The sequence below is a fragment of the Cyprinodon tularosa genome, unplaced genomic scaffold (assembly GCF_016077235.1).
Source record: "Cyprinodon tularosa strain WSP-4 unplaced genomic scaffold, ASM1607723v1 ctg737, whole genome shotgun sequence".
NCBI lineage: Eukaryota > Metazoa > Chordata > Actinopteri > Cyprinodontiformes > Cyprinodontidae > Cyprinodon > Cyprinodon tularosa.
This window is the reverse complement of record NW_024039493.1, coordinates 296,939-320,432: the sequence shown is the minus strand read 5'-3', so window position 1 is coordinate 320,432 and position 23,494 is coordinate 296,939. Positions and strand designations below refer to the sequence as shown.

Genomic DNA, 23,494 nt, shown 5'->3' with positions numbered 1-23,494 from the left:
CTTGACTGGTTCTTGGCTGGTCCTTGGCTGGTCCTTGGTTAGTCTTTGGCTGGTCCTTGACTGGTTCTTGGCTGGTCCTTGGCTGGTCCTTGGTTAGTCTTTGGTTGGTCCTTGGCTGGTCCTTGACTGGTCCTTGGCTGGTCTTTGGCTGGTCTTTGGCTCATCCTTGGCTGGTCCTTGGCTGGTCTTTGGCTGGTCCTTGGCTGATCCATGGCTGGTCCTTAGGTGGTCCTTGGTTAGTCCTTCACTGGTCCTTGGCTGGTCTTTGGCTGGTCTTTGGCTCATCCTTGGCTGGTCCTTGGCTGGTCTTTGGCTGGTCTTTGGCTGATCCATGGCTGGTCCTTGGGTGGTCCTTGGTTAGTCCTTGACTGGTCCTTGGCTGATCTTTGGCTTGTCCTTTGCTGGCCTTTGGCTGGCCCTTGGCTGGTCTTTGGCTGATCCATGGCTGGTCCTTGGGTGGTCCTTGGTTAGTCCTTCACTGGTCCTTGGCTGGTCTTTGGCTGATCCATGGCTGGTCCTCGGGTGGTCCTTGGTTAGTCCTTGACTGGTCCTTGGCTGATCTTTGGCTTGTCCTTTGCTGGCCTTTGGCTGGCCCTTGGCTGGTCTTTGGCTGATCCATGGCTGGTCCTTGGGTGGTCCTTGGTTAGTCCTTGACTGGTCCTTGGCTGGTCCTTGACTGGTCCTTGGCTGGTCCTTGGCTGGTCCCTGGCTGGTCCTTGGCTGGTCTTTGGCTTGTCCTTTGCTGGCCTTTGGCTGGTCCTTGGCTGGTCCTTGGCTGGTCTTTGGCGGGTCCTTCGCTGGTCCTTGGTTAGTCTTTGGTTGGTCCTTGGCTGGTCCTTGACTGGTCCTTGGCTGGTCTTTGGCTGGTCTTTGGCTCATCCTTGGCTGGTCCTTGGCTGGTCTTTGGCTGGTCCTTGGCTGATCCATGGCTGGTCCTTGGGTGGTCCTTGGTTAGTCCTTCACTGGTCCTTGGCTGGTCTTTGGCTGATCCATGGCTGGTCCTTGGGTGGTCCTTGGTTAGTCCTTCACTGGTCCTTGGCTGGTCTTTGGCTGGTCTTTGGCTGATCCATGGCTGGTCCTTGGGTGGTCCTTGGTTAGTCCTTGACTGGTCTTTGGCTGGTCTTTGGCTCATCCTTGGCTGGTCCTTGGCTGGTCTTTGGCTGGTCTTTGGCTGATCCATGGCTGGTCCTTGGGTGGTCCTTGGCTAGTCCTTGACTAGTCTTTGGCTGGTCCTTGACTGGTCTTTGGCTGGTCCTTGGCTGGTCTTTGGCTGGTCTTTGGCTGATCCATGGCTGGTCCTTGGGTGGTCCTTGGTTAGTCCTTCACTGGTCCTTGGCTGGTCTTTGGCTGGTCTTTGGCTGATCCATGGCTGGTCCTTGGGTGGTCCTTGGTTAGTCCTTGACTGGTCCTTGGCTGGTCTTTGGCTTGTCCTTTGCTGGCCTTTGGCTGGCCCTTGGCTGGTCTTTGGCTGATCCATGGCTGGTCCTTGGGTGGTCCTTGGTTAGTCCTTGACTGGTCCTTGGCTGGTCCTTGACTGGTCCTTGGCTTGTCCTTGGCTGGTCCCTGGCTGGTCCTTGGCTGGTCTTTGGCTTGTCCTTTGCTGGCCTTTGGCTGGTCCTTTGCTGGTCCTTGGCTGGTCTTTGGCGGGTCCTTGGCTGGTCCTTGGTTGGTCCTTGGCTGGTCCTTAACTGGTTCTTGGCTGGTCCTTGGCTGGTCCTTAACTGGTTCTTGGCTGGTCCTTGGCTGGTCTTTGGCTGGTCTTTGGCTGGTCCTTGGCTGGTCCTTCGCTGGTCCTTGACTGGTTCTTGGCTGGTCCTTGGTTAGTCTTTGGCTGGTCCTTGACTGGTTCTTGGCTGGTCCTTGGCTGGTCCTTGGTTAGTCTTTGGTTGGTCCTTGGCTGGTCCTTGACTGGTCCTTGGCTGGTCTTTGGCTGGTCTTTGGCTCATCCTTGGCTGGTCCTTGGCTGGTCTTTGGCTGGTCCTTGGCTGATCCATGGCTGGTCCTTAGGTGGTCCTTGGTTAGTCCTTCACTGGTCCTTGGCTGGTCTTTGGCTGGTCTTTGGCTCATCCTTGGCTGGTCCTTGGCTGGTCTTTGGCTGGTCTTTGGCTGATCCATGGCTGGTCCTTGGGTGGTCCTTGGTTAGTCCTTGACTGGTCCTTGGCTGATCTTTGGCTTGTCCTTTGCTGGCCTTTGGCTGGCCCTTGGCTGGTCTTTGGCTGATCCATGGCTGGTCCTTGGGTGGTCCTTGGTTAGTCCTTCACTGGTCCTTGGCTGGTCTTTGGCTGATCCATGGCTGGTCCTCGGGTGGTCCTTGGTTAGTCCTTGACTGGTCCTTGGCTGATCTTTGGCTTGTCCTTTGCTGGCCTTTGGCTGGCCCTTGGCTGGTCTTTGGCTGATCCATGGCTGGTCCTTGGGTGGTCCTTGGTTAGTCCTTGACTGGTCCTTGGCTGGTCCTTGACTGGTCCTTGGCTGGTCCTTGGCTGGTCCCTGGCTGGTCCTTGGCTGGTCTTTGGCTTGTCCTTTGCTGGCCTTTGGCTGGTCCTTGGCTGGTCCTTGGCTGGTCTTTGGCGGGTCCTTGGCTGGTCCTTGGTTGGCCCTTGGCTGGTCCTTGGCTGGCCTTTGGCTGGTCCTTGGTTGGCCCTTGGCTGGTCCTTGGTTGGCCCTCGGCTGGTCCTTGGTTGGTCTTTGGCTGGTCCCCTTCAATTCCTTTTTAAACTTCAATCTTTGTACTAAAATATTCTTTCTGTCATGATTTGTGGACATTAAGATCTAAAGAGAAGCGCCATCTCCTGGTCAGACCCTGTAATCCAGTGAAAGGGTGGAGTCAGAGTAAAAAAATATGCAAGAGGGGGTCACTGCAGTGGCTGGACGTTGGAGGGGATTTTGCTGGGTGTTGGAGGGAAATGGGCAGCCATTTGGCAGGCGTCTGACTGGGAAGGGCCATTTTGAATGGCTGCTACTGTAGAAATGGCCATTTGGGTAAAGTTCAGTAGATAGATTTGTGTGCTGCCTGCAGCTGCTTTTCAGAAAACTAATTTCCATCTTTTCTCCACCTAAAGCAATAAATGGTTATGCCTTTAAGAGTGGCCCTGTTTTGGGCTTTTGCAATGGTGAGGTGGCAACCTGGCATGTGTCTAGCATTGGAGCACAGGACAGCATTCAGACGGCCACTTTCTATGGCCATCCTTTCGAGCTGAATCAAAGGACAGAGGACTTTCTCAGCCTCTATCCAATGACTGGTGAGACCATCAAAATTACAATGGACAACATAGGTGAGTCACAAAAAATGCACTTTGACATTGATTTGTAAAAACAAAAAAAATCTTTTCAGAACATTGTATGTATTTATGTCTCATATCAGGTGTCTGGCTTTTGGCATCATTGAATGAGCAAGAAAAAACAAAAGGAATGGGTGTGAAGTTTCAAGATGTTGAATGCTATCGGGATCTTGAATATGATTTTCCAGACAAAGATGCAGACTTCGGTGGTGCATTTAATGGATGGAAGCTTCCCAGTTATGATGAAATTAAAAAGGAGGAAAAATCTAAACCTCAACCTGTGAAACCACTGGAGATAGATCCCATGACAGAAATGTTTGCAGAGGAGTTGGGCCTGCGCTCGCTGAGGAACCAGTCCGGTAACTCAGATGTGGAGATATTAGATTTAAGCTTTTTGGACTATGATGCAGTTGATGTTCCTCCTGTGAACGAGCATACTATTACAGATCTGAAGGCAAAAAATAATGAAACTGAATCATTTTCAAATCAGAACGCAATAAATCATACCAAACCAAAAGAGGTAGATGATCAAAATATTGCAGAACCCTACTTGCAGAACAGCAGCATCAGTACGAATACAACACATGCCAAGCAAAATTTTACTCAATCATTCACTGACTACAGCTCAACTGTTTCATTTCACCAAGGTGTTTTACAGAGCAACAAAAGCACAGCATCAACAAACAACACTTTCCCTGTAGTTCGACCCAATCCCAATAATAACTCTGCTAAGGATACTGGCATAATGAACTCAACAGTTCTTAATGCTTCAGGTTCAGCAGTTCTCAAGGACCCAAAAATTCTAACAGTGGTAACACAACCTGCAGACAATCAATCCACAATGGTACTAGAGGCTACCAATAAAACTGTACAAACAAAAGACAATAGTGAACTTACGAAAATACTGTCAGGAAATTTAACTTCAAAGGGTAAAACAACAGAATCAAATTATGCTGCCAATAGCAACACGTCTTTGGACATATTCCTGCCTGAAGAGTCTGAGGAACAACTCCTCCGGGGTGATGTGTTCTTCTACAGTGGACCTGTGTCTGATACCAGCATTGACCCCACCAGCCATCCCTCTAATGCCAACCCAACCGTCAGTCCCTCTAATGCCGAACCAACCGTCAGTCCCTCTAATGCTGACCCAACCGTCAGTCCCTCTAATGCAGACCCAACCGTCAGTCCCTCTAATGCTGACCCAACCGTCAGTCCCTATAATGCTGACCCAACCGTCAGTCCCTCTAATGCAGACCCAACCGTCAGTCCCTCTAATGCTGACCCAACCGTCAGTCCCTCTAATGCAGACCCAACCGTCAGTCCCTCTAATGCTGACCCAACCGTCAGTCCCTATAATGCTGACCCAACCGTCAGTCCCTCTAATGCAGACCCAACCGTCAGTCCCTCTAAAGCCAACCTAACCGGCCATCCCTGTAATGCCAAACCAACCACCAGTCCCTCTAACGCCGACCCAACCGTCAGTCCCTCTAATGCCGACCCAACCGTCAGTCCCTCTAATGCTGACCCAACCACCAGTCCCTCTAATACCGACCCAACCTGCCATCCCTGTAATGCCAAACCAGCCACCAGTCCCTCTAATGCAAACCCAACCGTCAGTCCCTCTAATGCCGACCCAACCGACCATCCCTGTAATGCCGACCCAACCATCAGTCCATCTAATGCCGACCCAACTGTCAGTCCCTCTAATGCCGACCCAACCGTCAGTCCCTCTAATGCCAACCCAACCAGCCGTCCCTCTAATGCCGACCCAACCGTCAGTCCCTCTAATGCCGACCCAACCGTCAGTCCCTCTAATGCCGACCCAACCTTCAGTCCCTCTAATGCTGACCCAACCGTCAGTCCCTCTAATGCCGACCCAACCGTCAGTCCCTCTAATGCCGACCCAACCGTCAGTCCCTCTAATGCTGACCCGACCGTCAGTCCCTCTAATGCCAACCCAACCGTCAGTCCCTCTAATGCAGACCCAACCGTCAGTCCCTCTAATGCCGACCCAACCGTCAGTCCCTCTAATGCTGACCCAACCACCAGTCCCTCTAATGCCGACCCAACCGGCAGTCTCTCTAATGCCAACCTAAACAAAAGTCTGTCTAACATCACTATACCACAGAATTTGACAAGTATGGATGACCATAACACAACGACAAATAATAGAAATGCAACAGCTGTTGGAAAAAACCAATCATTGTCCCGCCAAGTAATAGAGGCTTCCACGAAAAAATACTTTGATAATAAGGAGCCTCGAACGACCCCACCGCCCGTAAAATACAAAAAACTGAATCTAAGAAAAATACCCAATAAAGGCGAAGGCATGAAAACAAGGAGGAGGAAGGAATACAAACCTCAGGCCAGAAGTGGTTTACCTTTTTCCCCCCGAGGATTTCATCCAGGGCTGAGCCCCAGAGGGGCACGGCCCAATGTACCACAGCCTGTTACAAATGAGGAGCTATTGATTAACACGCCTGTGGTTATTGGTGTGCCGCGACCTGATTTCAGTGACTATCAGCTCTATGTTCCTGGAGATGAACCAGATCATCTTGAGATTGATGAACAAGATGTAACAGAAAACGAGTACGAGTATGTGATGTATAAAGACCCCTACAGTAGTCAAGAGGACTTCACGAATCTAAACTTGGATGAAACTACTAAATATTACTCAAAATTATCAGGTCCTGAGGTTAGGACATATTTCATTGCTGCAGAGGAGGTCAAATGGGACTATGCTGGCTACGGACAAAGGTAAACTGCAAAAAAGAATGGAGTTAAAGATTTTGTGAAAAGGGGGGATTAAAATCAATGAAAGATGCAGTTTGAAAAATCTTAAAGTGAACTTTTTCTCTTAAAGGAGGAAAGAAAAGTCCGGAGAAAACAAACGAGAGACCAAATTCACCAAGGTGGTTTTCCGAGGTTACCTGGATAGTAGCTTCACCACGCTAGACCGCCGCGGGGAGATGAATGAACATCTGGGCATCCTTGGGCCCATTATCAAGGCAGAGGTTGGACAAAGCATTATGGTGAGATAGCTGCTCTCTGAAGGATCAAATGTTTGTATTAAAAAAAGGATGCTTGACAGAGTTACCCAAAAGTAAGGTAGCTTTGATGTTAATATTGAAGTGCTGGTTGTTTGTAGCAGCAGTTCAGAAAGTTTATACAGCAGCAGTCATTGAAAATGGCCCTTTCCAGTCAAACGGCAGCCGAATGGCAGCACATTTCCCTGCAGCTCCCAGCAAACTCCCTTCCAACTTCCAGCCAGTGGAGTGACCCCCCTCTTGCATATTTTTTACACTAACTCCACCCTTTCACTGAATTACAGGGTCTGACCAGGAGATGACACTTCTCTTTAGATCTTAATGTGCACAAATATTGACAGAAAGAACATTTTAGTACAAATACTGATGTTTAAAAAGGAATTGTAGGGGACCAACCAAGGGCCCATCAGAGAAATGGGGAAATTCTGAATGGCTACTACTTTATAGTGTAGATGAGATGTTCCCTGCCTTATTCTCAATGTGGTTCTGAATCAGTTAATTGTTATTTTGTAGGGGGGCACTGTAAGGACCCCTTTAGCTCCCCTCTGTTAGGCTCAGAGAAAATTGACCCAGAATTCAGCCAGAAAAAACAGGTAAAGCTTTAAGACAGTTTATTAAAGGGTAAACTGCAGCAGCTCGTAGGGTTATCGTCAGCTTCTCTGGCAGGAACCTCTGAAAGCAGAGACAGCAGGTGAGTGACTGAATCAACTGTACGGTGCAGATAGATAGCAGTGAAGTCCTAACCTTCTCACAGTCCTGGTCTGGTGAGAACAGTTAGCCCTGGACCCAGCTGGGTGATAGGCATGTTAACGATCCTGGCTCTAACCAGAGGAACCCTGACCCCCGGCTCACACCGACTCCGGTCTTACCGTTGCGGTGCGGTGGGTGCGGCGCCGCAGTGATTCCAAGTCATTAAAAAGACGTAAACCTCTCTCACCAGCTGCTGAGCTGTCCGGCTGCGGTTACCGAGACACTCCGTTGCTGCAGAAAATACAGCAAGAAAGCTATCCTTGCGGCGTGCCGGAGCCCTCCGCAACAAGCTCTCGCAAATATCCTTATTTGGGCCGTGTTATCGCGTGAAGTTACGTGAACTCAAGTGAACTTCTGTTCTCGCGAGTTAAATCTCCGGACCTGTTGCCGGAGCCGCAGAGCCGCACCGCACCGTAGTCAAAAGGGCGGTGTGAGAGGGGGTGTGCGGGAGTTGCGGTCTCCGTCGGCTCGGTAACCGCACCGGAGCCAGTGTGAGCAAGGGGTGAGATGGGCTCTAGCTAGTTAGGGAACAGACAGGGGCTCAGAACTGTGAAGATGATGACTGGCAAGAGGTCCAAGGGGAATTTCCAGAGCCCGTGGTCATAGATGAATTTCAGGGTAAGAGCCTGGTGATCCGAGGTCCATAGAAAATCTAGAGGGAAATCCAAGGCAGAGTCAGAGCACAGATCCATGTCTGGTAACAGGCAGACTTACAGATCAGACAGGGGTTAGGCTGGCTCAGATAATCGGAAGAAAGAACAGGTCAGGCAAACAGGCAGGAAGTCAGGAACAGAACGCTGGAATAAATCTCACCAATGGCTAGAAATAATCTGGCTGGTTATATACTGATAGGTGCAGGTGGATCAAATGACTGGTAATGAGAAGAGGGCAGAGCTGAGCAGGTGTGTTTTGTGAGGAATCATTACGAGAGATCATGACACACTCACTATCCTCTGTATGGGCCTGTGCAGCTCTGAAGCACCACAGAGAGGCAATAAAATGTAATATAATTCAGCAATCTACTCAGAGGAGCTAAACTGCTGCATGGCTTTTGATGTTATTGGCTGAACACTGGTCTTAACCTCCAATGCTGACTATCATTTTGCTTTGCTGCTTCCTTACCTGTTTTGTGTATACAGGTATACACAAATATATATACACATACATACATATATGTATATATAGATAGACGTAAATATAGATGTATGTATCTCTATTAATGATCTATTCTTCATCCATTCATCCATTTTCCGTCCCACTTATCCCTGCTGGGGTGGCGAGGGGTGCTGTAACTGTGTCCAGGGGGCAGGGTCCACCCTGGACAGGTCGCCAGTCCATATATATATATATATATATATATATATATATATATATATATATATATATATATATATATATATATATATATATTTGTGCGTGTGTGTATATCTATATGCTGTTTATTAAGTATTGTCTTACAAAATTCAGATGCCTTCTCAAAGTTATTCTATTCAGTTTATTTCTATAGCTCCAATTCACATCATGTCATCTCAGGTCACTTTCCAGTTCACCAGATCATCCAGTCAGATTGATTCAAAGTTTTCTATCTAAGGAAAACCAGCTGATTGCATCGACTCATTGACTCTTCAGCAATCCTTCACACTAAGCAAGCTTGTAGCGACAGTGGAGAGGAAAAACTCCCTTTAAACAGGAATAAACTTTAAGCAGAACTAGTTATCCCTCGAGCCCTGGTGTCAACAGTCCCTCGATACAAACCAAACTATGGTGCACAGTGCTAAAGTATCCTTCTTCTGTTCTGCTTAAACCAGCAGGTTAGGGTAGCGGGTCGACCTCCCCAAGATGGCTCCCGTAATCCCGTATTTTCTGCGCTGCGACAGTCATTTCTGGGTCTACTCTTATATTATGTCTATGACAAAAACTATAGGCTCTTATAAGTGGCGTATTAGCACAGGTACACTCAGTAGAGTTAAACAAGCGCACCCTTTCCGAGGCTGTCGTTCTATTGGCTGGAAAGGTTGCTAGGCGACGATCCAACTGCAATCCCAGAGAGAGCAAAAAAATCCGCAAGCAGAGCCTACGGGTTTGCGAGCGTATCTGAGACTCGAGCAGAGCGCGGTTTGTGCGCGAAGAGAAGGAGGCAAGCAAGAGGAGAAAATATCTGTGCAAGAAGCATCAAATCTGAGAGAAGAAACAAAGATTTCAGAGAGAAGAGAAAATATTTGAGAGAGCGCATGTTTTGAGTGTGAGCATTATAAGTTTTGAGTGCAAGAAGATTGAAATTTCTCAAATTGAAATGATGTGCTCTTGCATTATGGCAGGATAATTCTCCCATACGTGGCAGAAAACTTATAACATGTGTTAGTCTGTGACCGTTGAAATTATTGAGAAAACTGTAAAAATCCTGTTGCTATTGTCTTGTAGGTAGTGTTTAAAAATAAGGCAGACCGGCCTTACTCTTTGCACCCTAATGGGGTTTCTTATACGAAGCAGTTTGAGGGTCTGTCCTATGAGGACGGCTCCAAGCACTGGTATAAATATGACAACGAGGTGCAGCCCAATGCAACCTACACATACATATGGAAAACCAGCGATATGGTTGAGCCGGCAGCTAACGAGTCTGACTGTCGGACCTGGGCGTACTACTCCGGTGTTAATCCTGTAAGTACTTAAAGACAAAACAGGTATTTATGTTTCCATTTATTCAAAAATGTGTAGTAATGCATGTCAGAGGTGGGGCCACGTCATTCTTTTACTTGTCTCAAGTCTATACAGATCAAATGCTTTACGATCCATCATTGAATCCAATATAATCAGATCCTTTCTTTCAGGAGAGGGATATCCACTCTGGCCTCATTGGTCCTTTGCTGGTGTGTCGAAAAGGCACTCTAAACAAAACGCCCCTAAACACCCGGGAGTTTGTGCTGCTTTTCATGACCTTCGATGAGTCTCAGAGCTGGTACTACGAAAGGAACCGTGAAGTAATGCTGCGGAAGAAACTAAGAAGAGAATACTACAGCAAGGAGAAACTCAAGTTCCACTGTAACACTTTTCAACCTTTGCTCTTAATTTAGTTTATTTTGAAAGAAAATGTCAATTTAAATACATTAGTGCTTTAATTAAGAAGTACAGGAAGTCATCTTACTGTCTATTTTTTTACGCAGCTATCAATGGCATAATATATAGTCTAAAGGGCCTGAGGATGTACACCAACCAGCTTGTAAAATGGCACCTCATCAACATGGGTTCCCCTAAAGATGTCCACAGCGTTTACTTCCACGGGCAGACGTTTACACATGTGAAGAGCAGGACCTCCAGACAGGCTGTGTTCCCCCTGCTGCCCGGTGAGAAAACACAGACAGCAGCCTGGTTCTCCCCCCCCCACCATCTGATATAATGTCTAACATCCTCACTGCTGTCTCTGCAGGGAGCTTTGACACTCTGGAGATGTATCCATCCAAACCTGGTTTGTGGCAGCTGGAGACGGAAGTCAGCTTATACCAGAAGGAGGGCATGCAGACGCTCTTTCTGGTTCTAGATAACGGTGAATACCGTGAAAACTCAAACACGTTTTATCATGAGCCTGGAAACTCAGAAAAGCAGTTTATTTGTTGGACGAAACGACTGACACAATTGTCGTCCCTCTGAAGAGAAAAAACATTGCTAAACTAAATAAACTTTTTGACCAGAATGTCCCAGAAAATTTTTTTACAGGATTATTAAGATTTATTTTTCATTTCAATGCTCAGTATTCAAGTCAACACTATATTGTAACAAAATGAATGAAGCTGTCTCATTTTTTCCCCCCTGAAACGACGTCTGATCGTAGAAACATGAAATCATGAAAAGGGTCATTTGCCATATTGAACGAAATGGTCAAAATTTAGTTTTGGAGGTTACATTTCCTCCTTCTCAGCCACAAAAAGAAGTCAAGGATCAGTTTTTTTATGCTCCTGGTGGGCTGTGTGGGTGACTCAGTGGTAAAGTGGGATCTATACTATCAGTTTCAAGTTTTCTGGAGATTTTTAGAGGACACAATTGCAGAGATGGAAGCTGAGGTAGTTTCTTGCTGATTTAATAAGTAGTGGCAACAGAAGCATAAATATAAAAAAAACTAATCTCAAAAAAATAAAAAGGACGAGAAAAAAGGGGGACACGTGGATTAAGGTGGGAATGAAGAGAATCCAGCACTGTGCAACTGCAGAAGAGGAGTATAAGTGCCAAACAGAAAAAAGAATGGAGTAATTAATTGATTGGGGGCAGGTGTGGATAGAAGGACCTAGAAGGGAGCTAGGGGGAAGGAGACTGGCACAAGGGGGCAGCAGAGAGTAAACAAGAAATACATAAGAACTCAAATACAACAAAAATGAAACCAATGACCTGAAAAAAAATGACATGAATTAAAGTGTAAATGAAAACTCAATAAGAAAGAACAAAAAGTGCAGAATCATGACAGTCATGGGTTTAATGTAATGTCTGCTTCTCTCTTTATTTCTGGGTTGAATAAATCTGCATAAAACTGGTTTATCTGATGCTCCGGGATTTAACAATGACATTTTTGTATCTATTTATTAAAGACTGTTGCCATCCTCTGGGTCTTGAGTCGGGCAGCGTGAAGGATGACCGGATCTCAGCAAGCAACACAAGAGGTACTACACCTGTGCAAATGACAAGCGAGTTAAATTACACTTATTTCCAACATGGATATGAATGCAAACATCTGTCCACCTTTCAAGGACCCTGGGAACCCCATCTTGCCAGACTTAATAACCAAGGGAAGTACAATGCATGGAGCACAGAGAAGAAGGGCAACTGGATTCAGGTAGGATCTTGTTCCTTTTTTTCTACACAGTATTTTTTTATACTTATGCTGTGTGTGATTCTTCTCAGAAGTCAGAGCTTGGAGTTAGGAATAAATGCTGTCCAGCTTTTTATTTTTGTGCTAAACAGTGTTATCACTCAATCTCTTTATTGTCAACTAAAACTTGCATTGTTTGTGTGTGTGTTTGGGACTGAGGCCTCTTTATGGCTTCCGAGGGCCCCACCGTGAGGCAGTTCCCTATAGCGCTGCCTTTATCTCTGTGGAAAGATAGGAGCCACATTAGGGATGGAGAGGGATTAAAAGCATATTTCAATTTTTATCTTTGACAGGATAGTTTGAGTTGTCAAAAAATCACCTCTGCACAAAAAAAGCACATTTAACACGAGACAAGCATTTCAGCAGCAGGAAAACATTGGAGGCTGGAGCCACATGCTAGTCAATCTGCCATTTTGAGCATCAGTTGTGTATGTATGATGAATGGCCATTGTCCTTGATAAGATGGAAGTTTATCAACCGCCGCTACCATTCTGGGTGCATCCACAGATGTTCCCGGGTGGGGTAGCTTGGGGGAGCCTGCAGTTCCAAGCCCTTCCGCCATAACATCCAGGGAGATTTCATAAGGGGGAGACTGAATCCAAACTAACACTTTTTGTTTTGAGAGCAGTCTACACAGGAATTTTCCTATCAGCCTTCGAGTCTTTTCTTCCTGACTCCACGTGGCAAATACAATATTCCAAATTTGTTGGGCTTTTCCACCTTGAAGCGAGCGTGCACATCCAAGATATTATCCCAACTGACCTTTGAGTTCAACCATCGCAGCCAGCCTGCGTTCAGTCGCACCCAGCATACAGCTCAGCTCACGGCCCTGCTCGTTCACAGCCTTGGTGAGCGCGTCAAGCTCTGTGCGCAGTCTAATCAACGGCCAAATTGTCACCAACATCCTCTGTAATTGTAGTTACCTTCAGGTTAGCCTCGTGAGACCATCCTGATCTCGCGAGCTTTCAAGGTTTCACTCGCAGATCAGTCTGGAGACTCTCCGTTAGAGAAAATTTGGAGCCGTTCACCAAATGAACGTCCAATCAGCATTGGCTTTGAGGCGGGTTGAGGTGTGACGCAACGAGAAACGCGACAGTTCAGTCTAAAGAACATGGCGGCTTCAGCCGATGAAACTAGCGTTAGCGTGGCTATCGAGCAAGTTTTATCGGAATTACAGAGTATTTCTTCACTGAAAGAAGAGCAAAACACTGCTCTGGAGGCTTTTCTCAGAGGAAAAGATGTTTTTGCTCTTCTCCCGACTGGTTTCAGCAAGAGTAGCCTGGCTTGTGGTTGTGTTTTCGTCGTCGCTCTGTTAGTACGTCATATGCTTCGTTGATCTGATTGGTTTATTTGGCTCGTCTATCACCAACATAGGCCAATCAGCTAACCAGTATTTTCGCCCCTTCCCAAAATTACTTCAACGGAAGGTTTCCAGATGGATATGCGGAGCAAATCCATCTGGCGGAGTCAGGTTGCCTTCAGGTATCCTCCAAATACAAACAGGAGAAATCCGAGTATCAAATCAGAAAATTCATACATCTTTACACTGTAAAACACACCATCCTCCAAGCCCCTCCTGGAGTCCATGGCGTATCCCACCAAATATGTCCCAGCAGGACAGAACGGGTCCCCTTTTCCCTTTCTTCCAGTTAAGAAAATTTGATCAATTGTATTGAGAGACCAGCTGATCAGATCCATTGTTTGAATTTAGGTGGTATGAAGAGAGCTCAGAAAAGACAAGACACAGCAAAGCAGCAGAAAAATGCGACCGCTTCCTTCAAGAGAGCGGCAGAAAAAGTATTTGGTGTTAGCAACACCAGACACAAACTGTATAGTTTTCTAAATGCACTTTATTTAAACAAGGAATGAGCAGAGTCAGACAACAGATTTATGTTTCACTGGTTTCTAATAAGTTCTTTTTGAAGACAAACATTTATAATGTCCTGCAGGCAAGCAGTTATATTGGATAGAAAAATGATGGTTCGTGTCAGGAAGCTCAGACTTTAGAGAGAATTCCTGTCTTTCTGAATGGGAGTAGGAAAACTGGAGTATTAATCAGAAAAGTTATGTCCTTCATGTAGTGAATCTGTTCTCTGTTGACCTCCCACTGAAAGGTGGACTTCGACAGGCCAGTGGTGATCAGCCAGGTCGCCACGCAAGGAGCCAGGGAGTTTTTTCAGTCCCAGTATGCCACAAATTTCTCCATCTCATACAGCAATGATGGCCAGAAATGGTTCTTTTACAAAGGCGACAGCAGAGATTTCTGCAAGGTAGGGGATTTTGACCTCTCTCATCTAAACTGAACACTTGTATCATCCCTCATGCATACCTCGTTTATCTGTCCTTTTTTATTTAGACATTTCAAGGAAACAATGACGCCTACGGGATAAAGAAGAACACCTTCTTTCCTCCTCTGGTCGGACGGTACATTAGGCTCCACCCTATCACCTGGGACAACGCAGCAACAATACGCATGGAGTTCTATGGTTGTGAGCTTGATGGTAAGATTTTGCTTAATAATAACGCGGACCTGTATAATTGGTACAATAGTTTATTTATGGTGTAATCCACTACATTTATACACAGTCAGCAACTAGCTAATACTGTCTTATGGTGCAGTCACACTGAGACAAACGCTTATTTCAGTCAGAATGGAATTGAGAGAAAATAATGTTGACAAAGGATGAAATAAAGAACGCCCTAACAAGGTTTTTGGGGTGGCTTTAAAAAAGCCATTTTAATTTACCATGAAGAACTGTTTGTCATCCTGCCTTACCTCAAGTTCAGACACTGACCAGTCTCTGCTGCCTCTCCCCACTTTGGTGCGCTCTGTCTGGGATGCTTTTCCGATGTAACGCTGCCCCCCTTTGATCCTCACCGTGTTTTTGTGAAAGTACCATAAGTCGCCAAAATAGTAGTAACAGTAGTATCTGCCACCAGTAGATCTATAAGTAGATCCTTGACCTATCTGGGTGGGTCCTCCTTAGATCAAGTCTGTCCTACAGATGATTTATTGGATGAAGATCTGGGGAAATTGATCCACACTTAGCTCCTCAAACGCTTCTCGATCCTTTTAGCTTTTTGAGTTGGTGCATTATTCTGCTAGTGGAAGCTGTGTCCATCAAAGGTAAGATGGGTGAACCCAATGTTTCCCTACAGATCATTGCCTAAATCATCTCTTCCAACATACCATCTTCCAATCGGAAGGCATTGTGGCACCATGTGTGCTCCAGGTTAGCCAGGCAGGGTTAGGGTTATCCATCCATCCCTCCTTTCATCACTTGGTGCTCCAGTTCTGATGTTCATTAGACATTGTTGATTCCCTTGAAGGAGTCCATAATGCTGTGGCCGCTGTGGTTCAACACAAAAAACTGCAATGTTTGATGGACCTTTCAAAAGGAACCAGCAAGAATCTCTTTGGAATTTTGTGATATTTAGAGTTTTCTGAAGGAAAGCGCCTCATGCATCAGTCTTTACTCCCCATAGCCTTACATGATCACCCCACCAAATTACTACTGCAGACCAGGAACAGGGCAAAATTGGGCATAAATCAAAAATAACTGCGTCATACCTGCGACAAGCTAATTGCGACACATGCTGCGAGAGTATACACAGCCTCTTACTGTGTGTTATATCCCAACCACTAGCATGTGGAGTAAGACTAGAGTAGGACACCTTGCAAAGTTCCTTTCATTCCTACCACATTGGTCACATGTTTGCATATTGTTATACTAATGGCTCTGGAAAAGGTGATATACCTCAACTTCTCCACTATTCTGGTGTTTGCACTTGAATAATTAGTCAATGTGATAAGAGAAGTGACATAAATCCATTTGCCTCCATTTACTATTTACAATACAACATGAGTTGCAGTTCTAGATGAAGGTCTGCAGATACAGCAATATCTCAGAGACATGGTAGACTGATTCCAGATTGCTGGAGAACATTTCAAATCAATTCTGAATTCAGAATTGCACCTCCTTTACTTACCACCAGGGCCTAACCCTGGAGGTAAAGCCATCTTTACCAAGAAGGGAGTCCATTCTGATGATATGCGTTGATGCATCGTCCTAGACTTTGGAGTAAGGCGTCTGAGGATTGTGTTTTGAATGTCCATTTCTAATGCCCTGTCCCCAGGTTGCTCAGTTCCTTTGGGGTTGGAGAGTGGATTAATAGAAGATAGACGCATCACAGCCAGCTCCGAGGCATCCAGCTGGTTCAACGGAGACTGGAAAGCCTCTCTTGCTCGCCTCAACAAACAGGGTGCCGTTAATGCATGGAGAGCTAAGGTAGGAATCACCAGTGCCTCACGAAAGTGTTCACTTTGAGCTTTTTCAATCAGTGTTTGTCAACTTACAACAACAAACATTACTGTTTATTTTCTTTTTAATCTCCAAAAGTCCTGCACAGAATGGGACTGGGCTCTGTGTTTGAAACAGAGGTTAAAATGGCATTCAATAAAATCAGGACTGAATAGTCATAGAATAAATTTACAATGACTGACATTCAATATGTAAGAATACATATTGCAAAAATACATTTAATCCTGTTAAAGGCAGGCTCTGTGTTTACACCTTGAAGCTTTCTCTCTCTCAGGTTCGCTTACTGAAAAGAGATCACTCGGTACACATGTACACTTCATAATGTACTGATGATGTTTGATAGAAATTATAATAATAATCAGATCAGAAAAGTTGCTCAGAGTTACAGAAGGCAGCTGCTTACCAAACGGGCTCACTTCTCGGCAAGTGGCCCCGATTAACAGTTAGAGAAGCATTTTATACTTCTCTAACTATGCCACATTATCACATCGTTACATCACACACGTTTGCAGATGAGGAGACATCCATGGCTCCAGCCTTATAAAAATATTCCACTTTGTTCTTAGCTGAAGGACGCCGCTCTCATTCAATTCCCAAATCTTTGCCACAATCAGAATGAAGATCATCAACTGTTTATATCCAGACAGAGGAACTGGCCTAATCAGATAGACTACTGGGGAAATCGTCAGTTTTGACATGCAACAGGCAGCTAATATTAAGGTGTAATAAACTCACACATCATCAATGATAATTATCCTAACAATCCCAAGTCAAACCTTTTTCAATTAATAACCTGCAGTTGGAATTAACAAGATTTGTGTTTGTAACGACTGTGTGAGAGATGAATAGAGATGAATCGAATCGTCATGTACCGTGTTGCTGCACCGCACCCAGTCTGTTAGGCCTGGCAGTTCCCCAGGCTGGGGAATGCTGCAGACAGTCTGTTTCTTAGTAATCTGGTTCTGGAAGTAGCCTGCAAGTAAACAGTCTGAGGAAAGACATACAGGAGTTCTTTCCAATGCATTCTGGGCCAGTTCCACAGGAAGGTGGGAATCAAGCCTTTATGGCGAGCACAACAGGAGGCCTCTCATGTCCCTTGAAGCTGTTCTTTGCAACTCTGTACAGCACGGCAATGGTTTCACAATTGTTTATGGCACCAAAGTAGCCAGAAATGTAAGTGGTAAAACCTTGGAAAATACGTAAGACATTTTATAGTGTCTCTGCTGTTTTTATGAAGCAAAGTGACATGAACCAGTGGCTCCAAGTGGAACTGCCCAACGTGAAGAAGATCACAGGCATCGTAACTCAGGGAGCCAAGTCGATAGGAAAGGAGATGTACGTCATGAAGTATGCTCTGCAGTACAGCGACAACGGGATACACTGGACCTACTACACAGATATTCGTGATCTAACTGTAAAGGTAAGCTAACGCAGAAAGTCTTCTTATCAAGGAGCACTTTGCTGGAGCCTTTTGTTTGTTAAAATAGTTCTAATGAAACTCTTTCTCCCTCTCATAAATGTAGGTGTTTGATGGAAACACAAACAACGCTGATCACGTGAAGAACTACATCTATCCTCCCATCTTCTCTCGATTCATTCGAATTGTCCCTAAAAGATGGTGGAACTCCATCACCATGAGAGTTGAGATTCTAGGCTGCGACTTTGAGTGATTCTTAAAGGTTTTTAATGAACTACTTCCCAGAAATATTAATCTTAATGCAATAAAACTTTTTAGAATGGAGGTAAAGATATTCAGAGTCCTGCAACGTTAACACACCATTAAGGTTATCATTCTGTCTTGTTACGACCACAAACTTTATCGTAATTTGTTTGGATGTCTTAAGATGTTCAAAGTACCTCGTTTCTTGTAATTAAAGTTCTGAGTCTTTAGTTGAGCTATATCTCTACAAACGTCTGTTGTGCTGGTGAAGATTCTCAGTCATTCAGGTCAGAGTCATTCCAAAAAAGTTAAAAAAAACAATCCACTGGACTTTGTTTTCAAGTTTGAAGATGTTTCTCTTCCATCCAGGAAGCTTTTTCAATTCAAAATGTCAGAAATAGCGTTTAGTTCCAGGTTTTATAGAGGCTTTATAGTGGTGTCTGCAGGTCGATGCAGTGAGGAATGCTCTGATCTTTATACTGGAGAAACCAAACAACCTCTCCACAGACGCATGGCCCAACACAGAAGAGCGCCCTCCTCTGGACAAGACTCTGCAGTACATCTACACCTGATGGACAAAGAAGATTGGCTTCCTTCATGTCCCTCTCAAACCACCTGTCTTCTTTGTCCAAAATGTGAACATTCTGGACCTCCAAAGAATGTCCACATTTTGGACAAAGAAGACAGGTGGTTTGAGAGGGATATGAAGGAAGCCATCTATGTTAAGAAAAAAAAAACCAACAACCTTAAACAGAGGGGAGGGTGACTCAGATTTCAGCTTTCAATAACCTACAATGCAGCGATAGAGCTGATTACCTTCTGCTATCATTCCAAACGCAACCCCTTTACAGGAGAACAGAAGACCTGACCTATTCAGCCAGGCCAACAATTCCCTCTAACGACCCCCCTTTTAGAGACATAGACAGGTATGGGGCATTGCAGGCTAACAAAGAAGCCAAACGACCCCCATTCCAAAGGGGGGGACCCGTTCATCCGTTTCTATTTGCATGTCCTGAACTAAAACCAGGCTTTGTTGGGCTGCTGGATAAAACCTGGAACTAAACGCTATTTCTGACATTTTGAATTGAAAAAGCTTCCTGGATGGAAGAGAAACGTCTTCAAACCTGGAAACAAAGTCCAGCGGATTGTTTTTTTTAACCTCTTTGAAATCATCAACTAACAAATTAACAAATATGGCAAGCCCTTTGGACAATAATGAACGCAAAGAGATAAACTAACATGGCAACACCTCCTGACAATAATGAACATAAAGGCATAAATCTATAGCAAGACCAACTAACAACAATAAGTGCAAAGGAAATCGCAAAATATCATAAGAAGTTACTGACAATAATAAACACAAAGTGTTTAACTATAACAGCACCTACTGACATGAGTGACCACAAAGAAATGAGCTGGGAGGTGACACCTATTTCTAGTCTTTGCAGGTTTTAATCCGAGTTTAAGATTATACCAAGTAACAGGTTAGATACTTAAAAGGAATTAAACTTTAACTTTTCTGTCAGTTGGACGATTTTTATGTCGTTTTAAGAACTAGCTTTGTGCCATGAAATAGGACTAGATTTCTTTAACCGACTGTTTAAATGAATGTAAAAAAAAAACAAACAAACATATTGTTCATCTTTCAGTATGTCAAAGCAGATATTCTTTCTCTATATAAATATTCCATCTACATAAACAAGAATCTTAATAAGATTCCTGTAGCTACACTATTAGACAAAGATAAACTTTATTCTGTTTCGTACAGCTTAAAACTATGAAATGAACATTACCATTTATTAAGAGAAGCAGTGAACAGAATGTGTCTCAGTGTCGATAAAAAGAAACCATTTAAAAGAAAAGTCCGGTCATCAAGGAATATTCAATGGATCATTATCTACACCTTAATCTAATTATCTATACCTAAAACTAATGAATTTAGCATTACTTACATTTTTTTCATGATCACTGAGTCTGGGAGCGGCCATTTTTGCCCAAATATAGTAGCCCCTCCCTCCTGCCATCTTCCAGCAGTGACGTCACGGTGCGGTAAGCCTAGCGCCATTCTCCCCGCTTTCCAAGCTAAATCAATGGGAACTACTAGACACATCTGCAATCAACAACAATTATTGAAGATTTCCAGAGGACTTCACCATTGAAATTCACCAGAGCTACAGTGAAACTGACAATGCCCACGTGCATGGCAGCTGGATGCTGGAATACATCGGGTAAAAGTGAAAAAAAGAGTTATTCCACCTTTCTGATTCCTGATCCTCCACGGACGGGTTGGTCGTTGGATCGCCAACTTGAAGAGGGAGGATTTGCCATCGAACTTCTGGCCAGAGAAAAAACCCGTAATATGTAGCCAACATTTGGAAGAAGAATGTTTTCAAGATGACTTGGATAATAGCGCGTTGTGACAAACACCAGATACAGCACTGGGACTTGATCAACAGCCGATACCGCACCGTGACAATGTCACTAACCAGTAGGTGGCAGTAGTGTTCTTTGACAAACATGGATGCCTCCAGTAAAGCACATTCACATGAAAATTACTCTGAATTAAAAATCATTTATTGAACAGGATGGAATCATTTCACATTTTAAGGTTGAATTCTATATGTAACTGGACTTTTCCTTTAAAAACAATGGTAAAAAAGGGCATTAATATGAAAAGCTTCAGTGCAGCGCAGAATAAATATGGTGCAAAATGCAGTGGAACATTGGGTATTACCCTATTTAAGCAGCACAATCCATGTTAGCAGCTGATCATTCAGCACTATGAAAAATGGATTCTGTTTGGTTGAAAAAGTTGAACATGAATACCTGACCAGGAACAGGAGTACCACAAAAGCAAAAAAAGACAAAGGTTAATTAACTAAGTTACTCCAAGACATAAAAAATATAAGTGAAGTAAATTTGTACAAAAGCAGAAAAATTAAAGCATCCATGCATCCTCTTCTGCTTATCCATCAGGGTCATCTTTCCAGACAGATTGTTGCCAATAGATCCATTACAGGAAAACACAACCATTATACACTCACCTAAGGACTATTTAGAGACATTAATTAAACTAACAATCAATCAGACATGTTTTTGGACTGTAGGAGGAGCTTGAGTATGCACGCATGCACAGGGAGAACATGCAAGCTCTATGCAGAGACACCCGAAACTGGGGATTGAACCCACAACCTTCTTGCTGCAAGACAGTGTTTTCAATCTGCACCACCATGCAGCCTTAAATAAAACATAACAAAAAATATTTTTTGTTAAGTTGGATGTATTTCTGATTTGCAATGTTATTAAATCAATTTCTGTCTTTTGTTTTTAGAAAGCTAGTGAAGTTATTTGCAAGTTCTTGCTTGGCCACTAGGTGTCAGTCACTGTAACAAACTCTTCCTTTAATAATTTATAGAAAAAATAAATCGTCTCTTTATGTTTGTATCGTCTGACATGCAAACTGAACTGTAAATATGTAAGTAGATGTAATTTATTGTGTTTTAATAAATATGATGTTTGTGTATTTAGTGTCAGTCTCCCCCAACGCTGCATCATTATAAGCCTCTCTGCTGAGGCCAGCGCCGCGGTTAGATACACACAATTCAACAAACAACTGTTTTTACATTTGTAAAAACAAATGTTTTTACATTTCTGATTATATTGGATCAGGTTTGAGGTGTAAATCTCTCACCACCTGGTTTTACCAATTAGTGAAGCCAGTTTTACTTCATAAGCAGGAAAAATTGCCCCAGCTGACTCTTTACACACCGAGTTAGAAAAAAGAAACGGGAATTTTGTTTTCCTTCAAAAAGGACAGTGTGCTCACTGAAGACAGGATAGCATTCTAATTTACAAGCTTCTTTGGGAAAAGATTTATGATTGGTTATCAACAAAAAATCTGATTCCTAATTTTGAATATAAAGGAGTTAAATTTGGATTTACTTTTCAAGAGAAAAATGTGGAATGTTTATGTAATATTATTTTCATTTTTGGAAAATTCTTTATTCACAAGTGCAGATTCCTTAAAGTCGTAGGGAAGCGGCCGTTCCAACCGTTGCATTTCCGAATTCTCCCAGTGGTGCCCGACTTTACACGAGTGAATAAAGCGAATGTGATTGGTCGTTTATCAAGGGGGCGGGATTGTTGTGGCGGAAGGTTAGCAAGCAAGTTTGGTTGTGGCCGGTTTGTGGGAAGCATCTTGCTAACCAGTTAGCATCTTAGTGCTAGCAGGTTCCCAGTGGGAAATTCCATTGGGACCAAGTAGCACTAAATTGGTGACTTAGAAACGACGCTGTCAAGGAACGCTATGGACAGCGGAAACATGCAAGAGGAGGAGAGTTTAGTGTCGGAGGTCGTGGATGAGTCTCCTCCGTCATCCATTTTTTATTTAGAGGAGGAAAGCGGGGACGAAGATGTTGTGGAAGAGGACGCCAGGGCGGCAGAAGCTTGGTTTGGTGTAGAAGGCTTCCAGCCGTACATGTTTGAGCCCTTGCCTCGCAACGCTGCCAGTTCTGTTAGCTCTACGCCTGCTGAAAATTTTATCTAATCTAAATTTTGAGACAATATGGTCTTATAAAGAGAACATTTATATACATGTTTAACCCAGAATGATTTAACATTTAAATATTATTTCCATACAACTTTGAAGTTTCTGCAAATCTCCAAACATTCCAAAATTATATTAAAAGTTTTCAAACCTCGATTAATTTACTGGGAAAAAACAATGCCATATGCTACGTTCAGACAGTTGGAGGCAGCAGAAGCAGCTGGTTTACATGCAAAGTCAATCGTTGACGCGCATCAAGGTGCAGCTAAAGGTCCTGCAGCCTCTAGAGCAGCAGGAGCAGCAGCGCATCATGAGCTTCTGAGCATCTGAGGCGCTTCACAAGCAGCAGCTGCTGGAGTTGGAGAAATGTAACTTTAGCTGCTGGACGCGCCTCATCAACCAATGAGAGAAGCTGATCTGGGAGCTGGCAGGGAGTCAGACGCAGCACTGCTGATGCAGAGCGCTATGATCACTCCTCTGAAACCGTTTATTAACGCCTAAATTAACTTCAAATGTAGAAACCTGCCGGCAGAATATGTTGGCTTTTATTATCCTGCTGCCTGCAGTTTGTAGCACAGACCTGAAAAACGCTAACATCTACTTCCAGCCGCCACCAACAGGAGGGGAAAACCCTGGAGAGGCGAGCGGGCCTGAGGCAGCTGCTGCTGGGGATTCCCAGTGACAGCGCAGCGCCGGTATGTGGGGGTCTGAGCGGCTCCCACAGAGAAATAATCTTTGAAGGCAGGATGGTAATCTGGATGAACTGACTGCACAGACCATGTTTTCAGGAGGACTTTCTCACTTCAACATAGATTCTAACTACTTTCTACCCGCTGATCACAGCTAATATAGCAAAGCTGCTCTCTGGCATCGAACACAGGAGCAGCAGAAGCATCTGGACTCACTTTACTGGACGGCTGACCTTAATGTGGATCAGAGATAAAGAAGCTGCTTTGATGCTTCCAGCACTAGCGTTCTGAATGTAGCATTAAAGTTTTCAGATTTGATGGTGGTATACTTTAGCTAAACCCTTGTG

General features: G+C 44.4%; 1 protein-coding gene across 1 annotated transcript in view; it reads left to right on the top strand.

Moving 5' to 3' along the window:
- Nucleotides 1-18,147, top strand: part of f5 (coagulation factor V) — a 48,732-nt gene extending 30,585 nt beyond the window's left edge. Inside the window, exons 12-25 of the mRNA XM_038269715.1 lie at nt 3,060-3,272; nt 3,362-6,035; nt 6,142-6,310; nt 9,497-9,733; nt 9,904-10,114; nt 10,237-10,416; nt 10,500-10,616; nt 11,650-11,721; nt 11,809-11,894; nt 14,045-14,200; nt 14,287-14,431; nt 16,068-16,219; nt 17,490-17,672; nt 17,776-18,147. Of these exons, the coding sequence (XP_038125643.1) occupies nt 3,060-3,272; nt 3,362-6,035; nt 6,142-6,310; nt 9,497-9,733; nt 9,904-10,114; nt 10,237-10,416; nt 10,500-10,616; nt 11,650-11,721; nt 11,809-11,894; nt 14,045-14,200; nt 14,287-14,431; nt 16,068-16,219; nt 17,490-17,672; nt 17,776-17,922 (4,742 nt within the window). The 3' untranslated portion in view covers nt 17,923-18,147. The remainder of the gene's footprint in view (nt 1-3,059; nt 3,273-3,361; nt 6,036-6,141; nt 6,311-9,496; nt 9,734-9,903; nt 10,115-10,236; nt 10,417-10,499; nt 10,617-11,649; nt 11,722-11,808; nt 11,895-14,044; nt 14,201-14,286; nt 14,432-16,067; nt 16,220-17,489; nt 17,673-17,775) is intronic.
- The last annotated feature ends 5,347 nt before the right edge of the window (nt 18,148-23,494 follow it).